At 37.3% G+C, this 20,629-nt stretch overlaps 1 protein-coding gene across 1 annotated transcript in view; it reads left to right on the top strand.

The window, feature by feature from the left end:
* LOC114247866 (lachesin) overlaps positions 1-18,515 on the top strand; it is a 184,259-nt gene extending 165,744 nt beyond the window's left edge. Inside the window, exons 3-14 of the mRNA XM_089737983.1 lie at positions 3,612-3,719; positions 4,199-4,312; positions 5,143-5,227; positions 6,013-6,149; positions 7,146-7,261; positions 9,034-9,181; positions 9,780-9,870; positions 10,473-10,611; positions 12,359-12,514; positions 13,112-13,286; positions 14,225-14,251; positions 15,141-18,515. Of these exons, the coding sequence (XP_089594109.1) occupies positions 3,612-3,719; positions 4,199-4,312; positions 5,143-5,227; positions 6,013-6,149; positions 7,146-7,261; positions 9,034-9,181; positions 9,780-9,870; positions 10,473-10,611; positions 12,359-12,514; positions 13,112-13,286; positions 14,225-14,251; positions 15,141-15,235 (1,391 nt within the window). The 3' untranslated portion in view covers positions 15,236-18,515. The remainder of the gene's footprint in view (positions 1-3,611; positions 3,720-4,198; positions 4,313-5,142; positions 5,228-6,012; positions 6,150-7,145; positions 7,262-9,033; positions 9,182-9,779; positions 9,871-10,472; positions 10,612-12,358; positions 12,515-13,111; positions 13,287-14,224; positions 14,252-15,140) is intronic.
* The last annotated feature ends 2,114 nt before the right edge of the window (positions 18,516-20,629 follow it).

The raw sequence follows: 20,629 nt of genomic DNA, 5'->3' as shown, positions 1-20,629 counted from the left end.
CTATAAATGTGAGGTGTGTCATATTGAAATATGAGGTCAAAACCTCATTTGTATTGGTCGTGGAAGAAACGGGCAGAATTGTGGTACCTAACCATGCGGGCTATTAAATACGCCCGATCACTAAAAAAGCAATGTGTGTCGTAGTAATGAGAAAGCGGCCTTATTGACTATTGACACAAACGTGGTTTTCCTCTAACATCACCCCTCCATCCAAGTGGAAGGGATCCGCGTGCACTGTATTTCTTTAGCCAAAAGTACAGGCAAAACTATTCCGGCTGACAATCACTTCAGCGCTAATTTCTGGATGCAGCCGCGTGAGTATGTTTATCAGAATCATACGCTATTCGACCAGTGAGTTTCTCGTCGGATCTTCTCGCAGGTTGCAATTCCAATCCAGTGCTAGATTCTGCGTAGCACTGCTCTTGCTAGGGCTAGTGTTGGCAAATTCTCTCAGGTCGAGCCCGTGAGCTTACCTACCCATCCGGGCGTATCTGGAACAGCCTATTTTTTTACGATTGAAGGATTACTGGTGGCCCTGACGCCTTTCCGGTAACACCAGGACAGGTGGGTGAGCAAAGGCTCAGCCAGGAGGGGTGGGATTTGCTAACAGCTGCCCGAGCATCTCCGAAGGAGACTTAACAACTCGAGAGTAGTTGCTTCGCGAATGAATCTACTGCCGGATCGGAATCGCGACCCGCTGAGAAGATCCAGCATGAAACTCAGCGAGCTGATGCATGGGTTAGGTTGCACGTCGAGCTCTTTGTCGAGTTCGACGAGTACGGTCACCGGGGTCCCCCTAAGCCTGCTCCTAGTCTTAGAGCTTAAGGCGTCTAATGCAAAGGTTATTGGATCTGATGGATCCGCTTTAGTATGTGTTCTAAAAGATCCCAGTCTCTACATAAGAAAGGGAATGGTGATCGATGGTCAAGTTAAACAATATAAGATTTTTATGTAGGCGTATGATGACTCAATGGTTCAATTATCGTACAGTCGTGAACTTATTCCCTTTTGAGTTAGGAACACACGGGCAGCTCGCGGGTGGATTCCAAAAAGAATAAACGTTAAGTGTTTGGTACAAGTTAAAAGTTATTAGCTAAAAAAAAACTTTTATCCATTTTATAATTGAATAAACGCGGTGTGCGGAATTTAAGAGAAGCAACAAATAGAGGAGCGTTCCGTTGCAAATATTAAGGCACTCCACTGTATCGATATGAAATTCAGCTTATATTAATAGGAATGTAGCAATTCGTCTGTAAATAGATACTAAAAATCAGTGGTCTAGTGATCTTTCTTTTATTAAATACATACGTAATATGTGCTCACAAAATAATGTAGGAATAACGTCTTGTATTAAAAAAAAAACTCGAAGAATTTATAAAGGAGACTGAAACGATTACATACATTTTTGAGCCCGAATGTAACGTGATGAAACTAGTATGAATTAATAGACTCAGATTTATCAGTATCTTGCTGAAAATTATAAAGGTTTTCTCAATCTGAGAGCCGAGTTAATAAAGATTTAGTAAAAGTTAGGTAATGTTACAATCTCTTTAAAAGAGCTGAATAATAACTTATTTAAGCATAAGTAAATGTTTATTATATCCATTGGATAATCTTTTAAATTCCATATTATGAATGAATATTAATGATATATATCAGGTATGGAATATGGAATTGCTATCCCACAATTCACACAGCGATCCATAATTTGAACAGTATCCAATGCAACAATTTCAAGTCAAACGTGTGAGCGATCTTCGGTGTCCAGTGTAGAAGCAATTGTCGTACAAGGCTGGCAGAGTTGGAATCCGTAATAATAAAGCAGTGATCGATGAAAATATAAAAACAGCCCGATAGATACACACTAAAAATGCGTCGAAGATACAAAACGAGTAGAGCAGAAAAAACCAACAAGCGCCAAAAAATAATTGTATAATCTATGAACAAACGTCATGTCAGCTAACTGTCAAAGCTGTCATCAAAAATACAATCAATTTTAATCGATTTGAAATCGATAATCATATTACTTTGCTAAGTAATAATAGACTTTTTCTTCATTTATGTATATAATCGCAATTAAATCCGGCGCATACCGCACTTGTATACAACAAGTATAAATCGCTCATTTAATTACTTTGCATTAATTACCTAGTGCAATGTTTTTCTTTTTATAATCCTGTAATCGATTATAAAAATCGATCACACCGTTATACCGACAAAAACTAACTTTCTCATTTTTCTCCGGTCCCAGAGAGAGAATTGAGGTGATTTTTTATATTCTTATATAAAAAAATATGACAAATTTTTTAGACTACATTCCAAGTTATTATATTTTTGGACCACGATTTTCCGTCTCCTTTCCGTAAATATTGCTTAGCAAAAATTTTTTCGAAGCCGGCCGAGTTAGTATTTTATATTTACTAATCGTTCAAAAATATAATCGTCCAAATTGTCATATATGTATATAATAATATGACAAATGTATATAATAATAGGTTATATGTATAAATCTACATTGGTATTTTACGGTTGTTCCTTTATAACTACTGAACCATGCATCAGATTGACTTGAAACTTGGTATCTATGTAGAAAATACGTGTGCTTAGTGGATAGGCTAATATTTGTAAGAGTGTTGGGCTCCCTAATAATAATGACAATAAATAATAATATTAATTCTAAATGCCCAGCGAAGCGGGCGGGTACGGATAGTAGCTTATAAAATACTAACTTCTACTAAAAAGCGACCTTAATCGCTGCTTTTCCATGAATTAAACCATACCTCTCATCAATTTAAGTTATAACAGCTCGAAAATTGGTAACAGATTGTAACTATATTTGTTCTACCATTAAGACGACGATTGACTTGTACTTGCGCATCGGAAAAGCACTAAACAAATTAATTTAAGTACGTTTGTTTAAGGAATTACATTTGAATGTTGTTTCTTGTGAATTCCGGCAAAGTTTTTTTTTTGTTGACAATAATTGTTAAAGAAATATTTCTGTAACGGAACAATTTTGAAAATTGTCTATAAATAATGTAGTGCGTACCACTTTGTTATATCGAGAACGCTAGAAGGGTTTAGGCCAATATCCACAATTGTCGTGTGACAATAATAATGTACACCACAAAATTTTCCAAATGAATTTTATTTGTCGATGCAAATGGACCAACAAAGATTGGCGTCATTCAAGCTAAAACTTTTCAATTTTTACTGATCGGACGTCTTATGAGTCTGCACGGGTGGGTACTACCACCCAGCATGTTTCTGCCGTGAACCAGTAATGCGTTTCGGTTTGAAGAGTGAGGCAGGCGTTGTACTGTACTGAGAACTTAGAACTCTTATCTCAAGGTGGGTGGCGGCTTTTGCGTTGTAGACGATTATGGGCTCCGGTTACCGCTTAACCACTCACTTTTTTGTCTCGTTTGTCCACTTTTACTACTCGAGCGTTCTAGGTGCTACTAGATCCTTTGATATTCATTTCGGCTATTCGGCGATAGATGGCGTTACTCTTACCAGCGTAACAATACATATAAAAAGGACGTGTTAGTTTTAGAGCGCGTCTGAAACGAACGATCCATTAAATTTAATCGATGTAATCTCTTTTCCAGCACATGCCATGCATCGTCGTCAAGCTGAAGATGAAGTGAACTTCGAGGACCCTCAGGCTGATGAAGGGTTTGACGAGTTCGGTGGTGAAGAAACCCAAAATGACACAGGTAAGGAAGATAAACTTTCTTTTTATCGCCGTATAGGCAGACGAGCATACGGCCCACCTGATGGTGAGTGGCTACCGTCGCCCATGGACTTCAGCAATGCCAGGGGCAGAGCCAAGCCGCTGTCTGCCGTTTAATACTCTCCACAAGCCTCATTTGAAGAATTACAACGTCATAGCGCTTGGGAAACACCAACACCATGGACGACGAAGGCGACGAAGGGCTCGACGAGTAAATTAACCCACAGCCCACTGAGTTTCTCGCCGAATCTTCTCAGTGCCTCGCGTACATATATATATATATATCTGGACGAGATCGTTCTTAGCGATAAGACCGACAATTGTACTTTTTTTGTATTTAATATATCGCGTTGATTATTTATTTTTTTGGTGTACACTCTCTGCTCTTTCTCTCTCTCTCTCTCTCTCTCTCTCTCTCTCTGCCATTCAATCATTAGTGATGTTATTATTTGTTAATTCCAGGTGATAGTCCCGCAGCGCAACGTGTGGAACCAGCCTCCATTTCAACACTACCCACTACATACAAAATAGAAGCGGGGAAAAGTGCCAGACTAGAATGTAACGTGCAACCGGATTGTAAGTCTACTGAGCCATTTGAGTATGCATTTTTAAAATTCCATACCCAAACAATGTTGAACAGAATTGGAGTTAATAAATCCTTTCCATAAATGATCACGATTTTATAATTAAGGCTATTTGAGTACGCCTTTTTAAAATTCTATACCCAAAGAATATTAAAGAGAGATGTAATTCAAAAATCCTTTCCATAAATGATCACGATTTTATAATTAAGAATATTCTAGGCGGTCATTTGCTTCTAGGCCACATTCTCCAAATATTTAACACTAGCGACCCGCCCTCGCTTCGCTTCGGAAACATTAAAACACACATGAAACCAAAAAAATAAAATTAAAAAAAATGAAAAAAAAGTAGCCTATGTTCATCAGGGACAATGTCGGCTTCTAATGGAAAAAGAATTTTTCAAATCGGTCCAGTAGTTTCGGAGCCTATTCGCAACAAACAAACAAATCTTTCCTCTTTATAATATTAAGTATAGATTGGCCTTCAACGATCTGTGAGCATGGTTATTCACCGGTCGCAGGCTTAGGCACGAGCCAAATTTCAAACCTCGTCCTATCGAGTTTAATTTTAATGCCGATGCAATTACACAATGCAATTTTTTTGCATAATTGGTGCTTGTTTTTTACTGTAAACCGGCAAAAACAAGTTGTTCTATCTATATGATATCTCCACATCTTATTAGCGGCTGCCTGCACTATTGAAAAAACTAAAACTGATTTATCTTCACAGCTGCTGCTATCTATTTGATCTCTCTCTGATCTCTCCACTTCTTTTTAGCGACTACCTGCGCTATTGAAAACACTAAAACTTATTTCTCTTCACAGCTGCTGTCGTCCAATGGTGGAGAAATGACGAGCTATATTTCATGGGAAATGCAAAACTCAAATACGGCCTGACAAAAATTTCTATGTAAGTATACTGGCACTCGCTCATTCTCAGTCAGTAAGTACCTACAGTTGGCATAATTGCGCCACTTTGAGAAGGCGGCACGATATAATAACCCTTTTGTCGTGGTCGCTGGGAATTACATACCCGATCCTGTGGACTGAATAGTAAAGAGTCGACGTCGCTCTAAGCACGTCATTACGGATCCTCCCGATCCATTAACGGTGCTTTTATGTACCTCAAGCACTGGTCACCGTTCTCGCTGAGCCCGTCGCTTGCAAAGAGCTTGACGAGTAAATTAACCCATGGACACAGCCCACTGAGTTTCTCGCCGGATCTTCTTAGTGGGTCGTGTTTCCGATCTGGTGGTAGATACTATGAAGCACTGTTCTTGCTAGGGCCATTTAGCTACACTGCCGGTTGAGCCCCGTGAGCTCACCTACACGTCAAGGAGAAGCTGAAATAGCCTACTAGTGAAGACTCCATACATCTCGCTTGCAGAAGAAAATGTCATAGAACTTGAGAAAAGCCGTGGAAAGGGAGTTCGTTCTAGAGTCGTGGTAAAGATAATCTCTGGAATCGCACTGTGAATGAACGCAGCGCTTTGTCGCTTAGTATCGATTAAGAGTTTTAAGAGTCGATATGTATGTAGATTGGTAATGAGAAAAACCTTAATTTATTCGGTGTTAAAGTCATAATGAATCAATAGTCCCTGTCAAAAGGGCTATCAGAATGAAAACGATTTTTAATTTATGGGAATATGGGTAGATTTTACATTGTTCGTATCTCAATGAACCGTTTGATTTTAGTGTACCAAACTCCAAGGACTTGCTGATCAAGGACGTGAGCGCTACGGACGCCGGCGTGTACCGATGTGAGATTGTCCAGGATACACCTGTTAGCATCAACCACACTCTAGAAGTATTACAGGCTCCGGTTATAGAGAGTGAGTACTTTTCTTTTAATTTATTTATACCCTCAGATTTGCATGTACTGAATGACTATGGAATTGACCCATCACGCACACACAAAATGACACAAAGAAAGAAAGACACGATTTCCGGCTTAGAATTAGACTGAGTCATATTTTCTACCATCTTAGGCCAACCATTTCCCAAGGAAAGTTGACGTCAATTAGGCGGCTGGTCATAAAACCGGTGGTATCTACCCGTGCGGATTCACAAGAGGTCCTACCACCAGTACAAAATGATCTCGATTAAAGATGGTTCCGAATCGTGCGGATTTACAATACCGCGAGTGTTGCGTTGTGGTAATTGAGCGTGGACTGTATTTATTGTTTGAGATATTTATGGTATCCTTAGATGAAAAATTAACGACTTAATTTAAGAAAACTATAAAATTGATACGTTGCTCTTTGCGGCTGGATTTGAAAGAGGTTCTGTGTCATGGCAGATGTCACTCACTGACGTTTTTACGTTCAGAAACTGAACAGCGAGCAATTACACAAATTTAGGACATGGCTCGACCCGTGATCGATCGATCGATCGTGAGCTGGTGAGCAAGGCAACTTGTTTCACGCTGTCACAGTCGCTTCTTCGACTTTTTTTTCCTACCTAAGCCTTGAGACGCTATTTCAGCGTAACCTTAACTAGTAGGTGAGCACACGGGGCTCAAACCTGACGACGTTGCTAATACGAACCCTAGCAAGGACCGTGCTTTGCAGAATCTACCACCGGATCGGAAACGCGACCCACTGAGAAGATCCGGCGAGAAACTCAGTGGGCTGTGTCTGAGGGTTAATTTAGTCGTCAAGCCCTTCGTCGCAAGCGACGGGTTCGACGAGACCGATGACCGGTGCTTGAGGTACCTAAAAGCACCGTTAGTGGATCGAGAGGATCCGAAATGACGTGCTTCTTCGACGAGTACGCCAAACGTCTTCCTTTTAATGCCAATAAATAAGTAAAATCAATGATATTTACAGATTTGACAGCTACCAATGGTGGGTACGTGGTGGAAGGATCGAATCTCCTGCTGACTTGCAACGTCCACGCTACTCCGGCACCTCAGATTATGTGGTCCAGGGAAGTTGCGAATGTCGTGAGTATCGATGAGCATTTGAACATAATATAAACGATTATGCCTTTTAACAAGTTTCCGAAATTTTGGCGCGTTGCAAGCGCTATAAGCCGCGCCAATAAAGAAACGAATCGAAAATGGCGTCTATGTACCTGCACTGACAGATGGTAGGGTCAACAAATAAAAAGAAATATAGAAAGAAAAAGTTGTTTATTGCAAAAGATATATAAAAAAAAATGAGAATGTACTTTACTTTACTTTACTTTATGCCCTGGCAGAGGGAGAGGTCTCTCATCTGGGATGCAACTTGCGTAGACACACTTTTGCTGCCAGTCATCTAAGTCGCACAACTCGAAAGTGAAAAAACTCAAACTCAACAACAAAGTCAGAACTGATAAATTTTTTTGCATGCGGTACGCGCTGTGTGCGACTAAAGACAGCAATAGTTTAGAGTGAGAGCGCACGATCGCCGCCGCCATTTTAGATTCGTTTCTTTTTTTTATTTTTTTTTATTGCCTTTGTAGGCAGACGAGCATACGGCCCACCTGATGGTAAGTGGTCACCGTCGCTCATGGACGTCAGCAATGCCAGGGGCAGAGCCAAGCCGCTGCCTACCATATTTATTGGCGCGGCTTATACTACAATCGCACGTAGATTGAAAACTGCGGGTAGGATTGTTAGGAGATACAGATGTGTCTGGTCTCTTTCTAGTCAATTTTACCACTTTAACTCGATGATTAACAGGAACAATATTTTAACCTAAGCCTAAAATCTATAATAGCTATGAAGTTATGTGCTCGACGTTTCAAATTTTCCTCCTAAACTATTTTAGGGTCTATAAGGTGTCTCGAAAACATTTCTTGACATTGATACGAGCCCTAAATGTTCATTGTATATTTTTAGATCGAGGTTCTTCAACTCTAAATTGAAAAAAATGAGTGGATGAAGGGAACATGATACTTATGAGAAAACGGGCAACGAAATTTGTTATTTGTACTTTTTCTTCGTACATAACTTCTTCATCACATGCAATCCCAAAAATAACCTTTAAACCCAAAGTTTTTAGGTCCAATATAGGCACACACTTACATGTAAAAACTAATAAATCTTTAACCCTTTCATCCACTTATGACTTCAATTAAAAATTGTGCACGTTTATAGCGGCATCTAAGATCTTTAGCGAGATTCATCGAAAATGCCTTAAGCCTTTGCCACATTCTTTTCAATTGATCCAAGCCAAAGAGTAGAGGAAGTCGGATAGTAAAATAGTGATGATAGTTTACCAATACGAACGGATTAAGAGAAAGCCGTAAAAAGTTTGAATCCCAAACAAGAGCTAATTAAAGGAGTGGATCTGTTAAGTTTTTTCTTACCCAATTCTGTCAATGGTTATAATAAACGCCGCCAAACAAGATTTTGTTCTGTTTTATTGATAGACAAAAAATCTTTAACAAAGATACTCTGAGCGGGAATAGACTCAGTGGTTCAAAGTCAATAATTGAGGAAGCCAAATGGATTTCAATTCATTTTATGTCATCCGTGACTTCCGTTAAGAACAGACTATGGTATTAAATGACTTGCTTAAATAAAAAAAATATTTGAGAAAAAACAAAAATAAGGCCGCTGAGTTTGTTTCGCCGGTTCTTCTCAGGACTGTGGCTTTTTTTGGAACCGGTGGTAGAGTTTACATTGTTATTTATATTTTGACATTCAACAAGTGTGTTATACTGACATCTAAGTTGAAATAAATGATTTTGAATTTGAATTGAATTTTGCTTGATTTTTTTTACTAGAACGAGCGACTTCGCGAGAACGACGGAGAATTCACCGGGAACAGTCTCTACATCAAGAACGTGAAACGAGAGGAATCCGGAAAGTATTACTGCTACGTGTTGAACGCGCTGGGGCATACGCAGGCCGAAATAGATGTCCATGTTGTTGGTAAGCGCTGGCTTCTGTCGCAGCTTATTCTTGTTGCTAGCATTTTCCCGGTCTAATGCCAGGGTCTGCTATCCTACTTAAAGTCATCCATTTTGCGCGGTTTTCGACATCCTTCTGGGTAGGGTTATTCTCCTCTATATCCACCTTTACCATATCTTCTTCTGGCTTCTGTCGCAGCTAATAGAGGAAAATCTCAGTCGTTTATAATAACGAATCAAACTGTTACACATTATTGTTGTTACATATTATTTTTGAGATACAGGTTTCATCAGCTAGTTCAAGCACAGATGCCAATTGTGATTGTGTTTCTACTTCTAATGTTAACTTAAATGTTATTGGATAGATTGGATGGATGGATTGGAAAAGAAACAAACAGATTGGTGATGAAGCAATAAAATGTCTCAGCGTTTGTCCAGATAGTTTATTTGTATAACATACTGCAAAAGTTAGAGGATTTTCATAAGGTTTCCAGGAGTATGCGAGGTCTGATTCAAATACTTCGGGTATATAAAGGTCCACAATAGAATCTTGTTTGGCTAGAACGGATAGAAAACTTGCCCTGGTCACAATTATAATAAATATGTTTTTTTTTCCTCAGGGAAACCACGCGTCCACGTTCACAAGACCAGAGTGAATTCGGCCATCAACATCGAAGCGGTATTGCAGTGCACAGCTCACGAGGAACCAGAGTAAGTCATTCAAATTATCGAGTTGTAAATGTGTGTCTAAATTCTGGGTACCCATTATTGTTTTAAAATAGTGTGACGTCATGAATGCTGACGTCACTATCGACGATATCTAGAATCAAACAACCCGAATAATTTACGGTGGAAGCACGAATGAATTCTTGACCTTTTGACTAGACCTCACCTCTAAACTAGAGTTTTGACTAGACCTTTATCTTTGTCTTGTCTTGTTCTTGACAAAGGTCAAGAATTCAAGGCTTCTTCATTCTTCTTAAAATCGTATCCGGATACCGTGGTAAGAGAATCATTAACCACTTTACCAATAAAGTGGCCGCCGGTAAAAGTCATCACTCCTCCTTCCCACAAGTATCGTAAAAGTCCACTAAGTAGTTCGTTTTCAAATGATTCTTGTCCACCTGATGGTTGTCTGGAAGAGATCACTGATAATTATAACAACGGGCCGGCACATACCCGGGTCTTTCTGGCTCGAAGGAGTTTTACCGGTTTGAAGGATGAGACAGTCGTTATACAATTTAATTGAGGTTTCGACCTCATGTCCCAAGTTGGAGCAACATTAATTACATTGCCCTTAACTTTACTTCCAGCCTTCACATGCGGTGGTACAAAGACGGAAAACTGATTGAAGATATCTCCACGCAGTACACCATCTCCACTAACGGTCACCACTCCAATTTGACTGCCACTCCGCTAACGTCACTGGACTTCGGAACTTTCACTTGCGAGGTGAGCTTTTACAAAATTACCGGTATACTTCTAAGTTGAGCTTGGGGCGCTAAACGATTTGGTCCAACTTCGTGTATGACCAGAGAACAGCATCCAACTGATTCATGAACTCATGCGTTGACTGACTCAGTGGTGCAGTATTTAACAGCCTTGACTATTGCGCCGAGGGTCATGGGTTCGATTTCCGCATTGGACAAACATTCGTGTGATGAAGACGTTTCTTAGCCCTTTGTCTGGGTGTTTCTTATCGATATAGGTATACATTTAAAGGTTTATATATGTCAATCTCTGGTATCCATAATACAGGGAATATTAATTGGAGGTCAGCTGATGACCGCGTGTGATTTGTTAAAACAAAAGTTTTCAATAATATATTTTACTACGAATATAATTTTTTTTTAACATTTTGTCTACTATACAACAATGAAATGCAAATCAAAAAACCCAAAAACGGATGGAGTAAAAGAAACATCAAAAGATGGAACAGAAAAAGTACTTAACTTACATCACGTTGCAATAGATATATGGAGATACAACCCAATGAGGCCGGCAAATTTGTAAAACTCACGCCAAATCCCTATACAGCGTGATAAGAGAACATGCATAAGGTCATTAAGATGAATATTAAATAATCGCCACAACAAGCTGGATAACGCAAACTTCTAAAGCCGTTGAAGTCCTCATGAAATCTTGCTTAGACACAACTAATGGTTTAGTTTAGAGGTCGGCAAAGGGCGGCTCTTTGAACCCTTGAGTGAGGCTCTGGCACAAATATCTTACGGGCTTGCCCAGCCTCTAATATTATCCGGCTGTGGACGAAAAATCCGGTTAATAGTATGCACCCCTGACTGATATCGATTATTATATATATATTAATCGAAGCAGTATACAATATAGCATTTATTTTATGATTTGCAATAATAAGTGCTTAATACATTTACAAACAGATTTGGCTCTCAATTATTTTAAGTCGTTTTAACTTGCTTAATTGGCTCTTTGGCTAATAAGTTTGCCGACCACTGGTTTAGTTGAACCGGTATGCCACATAGTTGTAAACTCAATTAGGTCACACACAGTCATCTGGCCTCAAACTAGAATTCCTTGTTCTATGGAAAGAAACGTTTAAATATTTATACTTATCGACGAGTGAAATGGTATTTGGCTTAAGCGGCTATTCGCTTGATACGCTACATTTATCTTTGTCATTTAAGGTGCGTTTTAATTGGTATAATTATCAACAGTTCGATAGTTTTAATTTGTTTTAGTTTAAATTAAGTTCACCATCCAAATAGCTGAAGAAGTGTTTTTTTTATGATATATTTTCCAAGTCTTAAACTTTAAATAGCTCTCCTGTGAAGTTGCAAAAATGTCCCGTGAAGACGTCCTGTGAAGTTGCAAAACAATCCAGACAAAGAACAGTTATATGAATTTTATTATTATTATTTTTTTTATTGCTTAGATGGATGGACGAGCTCACAGCCCACCTGGAGTTAAGTGGTTACTGGAGCCAATAGACATCTACAACGTAAATGCGCCACCCACCTCGAGATATAAGTGCTAAGATCTCAGTATAGTTACAACGGCTACCCCACCCTTCGAACCGAAACGCATTACTGCTTCACGGCGGAAATAGGCGGGGTGGTGGTACCTACCCGTGCGGACTCCCAAGAGATCCTACCACCAGTAAATACCTCGCAAAAGACCACCTAACTTTTCTCTCCAATAATACTCATATTTTAAATTTCAGGCGGAAAATCTTCATGGCAAGCACAACAGATCCATTGAGCTTGTACAAAGCCCCGTGGTTGAAGACGTTTCAGCCGACGGACCCAAGGTCTCGTGGACTGTTCAGTCTCACCAGCCTCTCGAAGAATTGGAGCTTCAACTTAAGCCTCTCAATGCGGTAAGACTACACAATGGCTACTATTAGCATAACGATGAAATCGATTTTTTTTTTTAAAGCTTAGTTGGGTGGACGAGCTCACAGCCCACCTGTTGTTAACTGCTTACTGGAGCCTACAGACATCTACAACGTAAATGTTGCCACCCACCTTGAGATAAAAGTTTTAAGGTCAGGGAAATAGGCAGGGCGGTGGTACTTATCCGTGCAGACTCACAAGAGGTTCTACCCTCAATAATTACGCAAATTTATAATTTTGCGTGTTTCATTTTTATTACACGATGCTATTCCTCCACCGTGGAAGTCAATCGTTAACATTTGTTGAGTACGTATTTCATTAGAAAAATTGGTACCCGCCTGCGGGATTCGAACACCATTGCATCGCTTCATACGAATGCACCGGACGTCTTATCCTTTAGGCCACGACGACTTCATTATTAATTTAATGCGAAAAGGCGATTTGTTAAGTACGTATTTCATTAGTTTCTGCTGACCATACTTTTGGTGGGTGGGATTTGAGTATACCCTGGCGCCTCGTCCTTTAGACCAAGGCAGCTTACCAGAATTCTACTGATAGTCCAAACTACCAACCCTCCCCAGGCCGGTTCCAGCTGGATACGCTACAATGTGCCGCTACCAAAGCCGAATGGTCACCGTTACGAGATCGTGCACAGAATAGAGAACGACGTCAAGGCCGGGAAATACGAGGTCATGGTGAAGGCCAGAAACACCCACAGCTGGGGCAGCGCCCCCGAACCCGTAATCGTCGATGTCGGTGAGTGCGAAATCAAGTCGAGGGATGATAATGCTATTTGGCTTAAGCGACGCTTTTGCAACTTTACATGAGAGCCATTTATAGTTTACTAGTGATCCCGCAGTAGTCGAAATCCGACTATAATTAATTGAAAGTATAAGTTTGAACATTATTATGGTTCAATTGTCAAAAACTATTATACTTCTATAATCACAGATCTCGCCAAGACTACACTGTAGACAAATAATATTAAAGATAAACAATATTAACCTATTTTCAATTTGACCACAGACTTTAAGCAATAACAAAAGTTTGACAATAAACATAGAGAATAAATATGTGTGTGTGTAAAATGCATGGTAGTGTGTCTAATGTTTTTTTTATTGATTTAATATATTAGTAATGCATAATTTAAAAAAAAAATATTAGCATTCTGCACTCCTTCACTGTAGGTATTCTCTATAAGTGTGGAAAATTTCATACTCCTCCGTCCGCGCAATTTTTGTAAAAAGGGATACAAAGTTTTTGCTTCACGTATTATTATATAGTTAATTTGAAAAAAAAATCATTTTTGCTATTTGAATTGAGTAAACTTAATTGAAGTTAAATTAAAAACATCGAAATGTTTATGCTAATACTTTTTTTTTATTGCTTAGATGGGTGGACGAGCTCACAGCCCACCTGGTGTTAAGTGGTTACCGAAGCCCAGAGACATCTACAACGTAAATGCGCCACCCATCTTGAGATTTAAGTTCTAAGGTCTCAGTATAGTTATAACGGCTGTTATACCCTTCAAACCGAAACGCATTACTGCTTCACGGCAGAAATGGGCAGGGAGGTGGTACCTACCCGTGCGGACTCACAAGAGGTCCTACCACTAATTTTACTATCGCAATTTTTTTTATTGTTTGAAGTATGATTTTATTTTGGCTTTTTTTTCTTTCATTTTTCATCAACAGAAGAATCCAGTATCCGGTCTGCTTCAGGTAATTATTATATTTTTAATTATTTTGTGTTTGTTTTTTGAATATAACATACATAAGGCATAACAGACTTCACTGAATTATATTCGAGAAAAATCCTTTTTAGAAAACTAAAGAGTTTTAGATAATAAAGGTTTTTCTTTACTTGTGTAGGTATAATATGTATTTAAACATATTTATGTATGTTTATAGATACCGTATAACACAAGGAATCCTAAATTGGGGCCGTATGACCGTGCGCGATTTGTTCCCAGCTATTATTATTATTATTAGTTATTATAAATAATTACAATTTACAAAGTTGAAATCGTGAATATTCGACCTAATATCTCTATTCTGAGTTCAATATAGATAGAATACTACATTGTAACATTACTGTCAATTACTGTTCTTGACAGTGAGTAGTTCTATTTTTCTAACTGGCAAGGTAACCATACAGCTTAATCTTAGGTATATTCTTTTTTACAAAAAATATTAAGGAGCGAAATAAAATGAAGTTGATTAATTTGAAACATTAATCAATTGGTATGAAATTAAATGAAAAAGTGAGGTGATATGGGATGAAATATAATCTCAGTAAAATGGTGGTTATTTAAGTACTGATACATTTTCACTTGACTTATTGGAGGATCCCCAGAAGCTACGTCCAGCGGCTTTGTTTCATTTTCCTACATTCGTGCACTACTAAATAGTTAATAAACCACCGTTATTACACATTTAAACCTGAAGAAACACTAAATAGACAAAATAAAGCAATTCACACTACTTGGCTCCTCGCGTTCCCGCCAAAAAGTCTATCTATCTATCTCTTAGGTTTATGGAAAAGTCCCGAGATCAATTAATTTCATTACTGCTAATTACATTGAATTCTAATGACGTTTTTTTTTTTCAGTTTTCGGCGGCAACTTGAGCAACGGTAACTCCAATCGTTTCACCTCCTCGATCCTGTCTTCATTCGTGATGTATCTCTTAGTCCGGATGTTTTAATCTAACAACAGCCCTAGCCTAACTTATTTATTGTTAGTAACTATTAAAATATATTCCCGTTTATCGGGTATGTTTTTATTTTTTTTTCTTACACTTCGTAGCTTCTTGTGCTGTTGTCATTTGTCTAGTTTCTAGCATGCTGTTAAAATTACGAATATCGCTTTTTTTTAAAACGCTATCTCACTTTGTGGTTTGACGTTTCGGGTTTTCTAAACGTTCGGTGTAATTCGAACTGTCAGTGTACGTCAATGTCAAATCTGTCAAACCGATGTCAAGACAGAATGTATTTTAGTCTGGCGTGTCATAATAAATACATACCTATTCCCCAATTTAAAACGTTCAGCCCGTGAAATACGAATAATAATCGATATTTTTTTTCTCTTAATCGAAAAAAAAAAAATACGCTTCGGTTTTATTCGGGATCTAGCTCCCTTCATTTTCAACAATCTTAATAATGTACAGTAAATAAGGAATATTTTATTTTAATTGATATAATTTAAGAAACGATGAGAATGCAATGCTACTTAATCGGGAAAGATGACCACTGAAAAATTCCGTATTTATAATGTTAACAAAAAAATAAAACACTATGCATTTTCACGAAACAGCTTTTATTTTGATTAGAATTATTTAATTAAATTAATAGGCGAACCATTTTTTATGTTTATTTATACATAATATATTATGTAAATATTTTATTATTACTTTGACTTGTTCTATTGAATGTTAGTTTTAATTTTTATATAGGCGAAAACAACGTGTACCTAAACACACACAAAACTGGACAAAAAAAAATCTAACGTTTTTTTTAAAGTATGTTAAAATTCATGATAATCTCTAAAATCATTTAATATACTAAGCATTTACTAAACAAACGATTTTATCATCATTCAAAGCAATAGTTATGATCATTAATCATAAATATTAATAAAGTACATTTTAAATGACGTATATCTTAATTGTTTTAATATATATAATTAGTTCTTCTCATTTAGTTTTTAATAGAAGGTAATTATTACCAAAGCGTATTTAAGAATCACATATTAATTTTTAGTCTTTAAACAATAACAATGTCAACAAGGAGGACCGGGCCGAACTCGACGTGTCTGAAGAAAATCTATGTAAAGTTTTTATTTTACATGAAATTAATTGAATTAACAAAATTAATTGTACTTAAATTTTCGATAAATAGTTCGGATGATTATTAATTTAAAATTTCTATGTGTTACATTGATTAGTTCAGTTTTCGTAAGCAAGCCGTGCCTTATCAAAATCTATGGTGTTGCACGAGGCTGATATAAAAACTGACTCGATATAAATCAATTGTCAACCATAATTCCGTCGCACGAAATCGTTTTCGGCAAAATTTTAAACAATAATTGGCAACACCGTTATAAAATTATTCGAAAGGAAAAAAAACTTGAAACGCTCTTATTGTATACAACACATGATTGCAATTTAAACTAACTCTAACTGCCTTTAAGACCATATCGAAGGGTGAAAGCTATTTGGTTTAATCGACATTTACCTATCTTTGTAGTAAATAAAGGTACGTTTTATTCAGTACTAGCTGACCCGGCAGACTTCGTAGTGCCTCAATCGATAAACAAAAGACCTAAACTTTTGTATAAAATAAACTTAAAACAAACAAAAGGAATCCGCCCGATGGGGGACACATCAAAGGAAAAACAAAATTGTTATTTTTATTTAATTCCGAGCATTTTTTATATTTATCTACCTTCTAAACCTTCTCTGGACTTCCAAAAATAATTCAAGACCAAAATTAGCCAAATCGGTCCAGCCGTTCTCGAGTTTTAGCGAGACTAACGAACAGCAATTCATTTTTATATATAGAGAATCAGCATAAAAAAATTGGATGTTTTTAATTGAACTTCAATTAAAGCTTACTCTAAACAGCTAAAGAAGTTTTTTTGTTATGATTTTTTTTTTCAAATTTTAAACTATAAATGGCTCTCCTGTAAAGTTGAAAAAATATCGCTTAAGCCATATAGCTTTTATTTAGTCGATATGAATTGCTCCGTTTGAAGATTGAACTGTTTTGAAACCACATATATATATCTGAGAAGGTGATATGGGTCTCCAATGCTAATTCACTGAGGTAATTAAAGTTTAAACGGAGCCACAGAAAGACTTACCGAATAAATGAGATCATAAAAAGTCTAAAAAACCACACTAGGCAATCCAAATCTTACTTTTCTACGCGTTTTAATAATAACTGAAAAATATCATATAAAATAGCATAACACTTAAATTACCTAGCTAAATAACAGTAGCTATAATAACGAGTGTCGCAGCTGCCATATTTACAACCGAATATCTCAAATAAGAAAATATTTTTTTTGTAATAGTTTATAATAAACATGTGCCTACCAGTTCCAATGAGGTGCTTCGGAAAAATCTTCCATTTGAATGATTTTTTTTTTATTTAGAAATATAATCAACTAGTCTTACAGTGTATTAATAATTGATCGCGTTTTTAGAACAAAAACCGAATTAGCGTGTTTTATTCAAATTTCAATATTGTCACGTTTTTAAAAGGGCTAAATTACAATTGTCTTCTAATTTCATTTAATGTTTCATCCGCCAATGGTGATAAAATTAGTTTTTAAAAAATAGTTTATGTTTAAAAGAGATTTCATAAGATAAAGTTGTTTCTGGAAATTTCGTTTCTAATATTATAATAATCCATACAATTTCAACTGTAACGCTTGTGTTAGAGAGAGAGAGGGAAATATTTTTCGATCTCTTCCTATAACGCACCCAAGTTGAACGGTCAATTGATTCCCGCTCAAACATTACGCTGTCAGTTGTTGTTCTAAATTTGTGATAATCGAATTAGTCTTAAACAATATAGTTTTTTAATTAGCACCACTATACTATGCGTAGTTCGAATTGATTATTATGTAATTGTGTATTAAGAAATTTATTGTAGGTACCCTTGATTTTCAAGGCCTCACTTTTATCGTACAAAAAATAATACATCAGCTGAAACAGTGATCGGAACACATTGATTCATTATAAATTAAATTTGTACCTATTATTAAATCAATCGAAGTAATTGAATTCAAACTATTTGTAGTCGACATCTGGATCAACTGTCTGTTTCAATTAATTGTGTTATTTATAAAATTACAAACGAATCAAATATTTGTACAAAATTTGTGAACGCTTTTACGAAATTCCGTGCCTTCTACATAATGTAATGCGAAGGTGATATTTTTGTCTTAAATAAATGATTAATGTTTGTAAATACATTAAATGGGTAGTTTTATTTTTGCTTTAACTATTTATTTATTATTATAATTCGGTATAATGACATAGACGAGGTTAACGGCTAGTGAATTCAGCCAATAAAAATATTTTATTTCTTCAATGATAATGCTTCAAATGCTATAGAACATATATGCATTTTTTTAGATAAAACAGAATTATTTTCTGATACTCAATTACTAGTTTTAACTAGTCTATTTCTGTCGAGTAGTTTTCCAAATTGAAAATTGGGATTTTTGTTGTTAGATGAATTACGATTCGATCCCCAATCACGGTGGGTGCTCTATTCCTTTTTTTCTTTCCTAAATATGCTGATAGCCTCGAGAGGCTATTTCAGCTACAGCGTGTAGGTGAGCTCACGGGGCTCAAAGAGGAAGTGTTGCTAACACTGGCCCTAGCAAGAGCAGTGCTTCGCAGAATCTACCACCGGATCTGAAACGCAACCCACTGAGAATATCCGGCGAGAAACTCAGTGGACTGTGTCTATGGGTTAATTTACTCGCCGAGCCCTTCGTCGCAAGCGACGTGTTCGGCGAGGACGGTGACCAGAATTGTATTCACGTAATGTTTATTGACGTAGTAAGAAAATAATTTTCGTAACAAAGCAACACAATAGTATTTTTAGCGGTAACTTCATGAAGTACGAAAACTATTTTGTTATGAACAAAAAAATATACAATATATATATATAGAATATATACATTTTTTATATTGCTTAGATGGGTGGACGAGCTCACAGCCCACCTGGTGTTAAGTGGTTATTAGAGCCCATAGACATATACGACGTAAATGCGCCACCCACCTAATATACCTAGTCAGGTCATAAGTATTGTCACACAGTAAAAACTTTTCTTTTAGAATGCTGGCCACAAAAAAGTTTATTGAATTCGAATTTCGAATTGTTCATAAAAATAAAAATGTATACTTTTAGAATTTTACTCATTTTTAAATATGGAGTGGACGCTTAAAGAAGACCGTGTTGCAGTTATTGGATTGCATCGTTGCGGTTACGCGCCAATCCAAATTTTTAACATACTGAAAAATTTGAATATAACCTAAAGATTCGTTTATCGTACCATCAAACGATACAATGAAGACTCTAGTGTAGATGACAGGTCAAGAAGTGGTCGCCCTCGGTCTGTTAGGACTCCAGCAGTGATAAAAGCTGTGAAGGCGCGAATTCAAAGAAATCCCAAACGTAAGCAGAAACTGTTGGCCCTTCAGATGGGGTTAAGCAGAACCACGGTGAAAAGGGTGTTAAATGAAGTTTTAGGGCTTCGAGCATATCGAAGAAAAACAGGACATCGTTTGAATGCTAATGGACCTGAGATTGAAGAGATGCCGCGCTTTGTTGAAGCGGTACGCGGGAAAAAAATATCGGGAAATTCTTTTTTCGGATGAAAAAATTTTTACCGTAGAAGAGAGCTACAACAAACAAAATGATAAGGTGTACGCACACAGTAGTGAAGAAGCGAGCAACCGTATTCCGCGTGTCCAACGAGGTCATTTTCCATCCTCGCTCATGGTATGGTTGGGAGTTTCTTATTGAAGCTTAACAGAGGTACATTTTTGTGAGAAAGGTGTAAAAACGAATGCAGTTGTGTATCAAAATACAGTCCTGACGAACCTTGTGGAACCTGTTTCTCATACCATGTTCAATAACAGGCACTGGGTATTCCAACAAGATTCGGCGCCAGCTCATAGAGCGAAGAGCACACAAGACTGGCTGGCGGCGCGTGAAATCGACTTCATCCGGCACGAAGACTGGCCCTCCTCCAGTCCAGATTTGAATCCGTTAGATTACAAGATATGGCAACACTTGGAGGAAAAGGCGTGCTCAAAGCCTCATCCCAATTTGGAGTCACTCAAGACATCCTTGATTAAGGCAGCCGCCGATATTGACATGGACCTCGTTCGTGCTGCGATAGACGACTGGCCGCGCAGATTGAAGGCCTGTATTCAAAATCACGGAGGTCATTTTGAATAAACTTTAGTGTCATAAGAATCTATGTTTTGTTAAGTTCATTTAGGTATATGAATGGTTACATAATGAATAAACTTGTTTCAATTATTTTACATTAAACATGTGACAGAATTTATGAC

The sequence above is a fragment of the Bombyx mandarina genome, chromosome 24 (assembly GCF_030267445.1).
Source record: "Bombyx mandarina strain Sakado chromosome 24, ASM3026744v2".
In the NCBI taxonomy this organism is placed as follows: Eukaryota; Metazoa; Arthropoda; class Insecta; order Lepidoptera; family Bombycidae; genus Bombyx; species Bombyx mandarina.
This window is presented reverse-complemented; position numbering and strand designations above follow the sequence as displayed.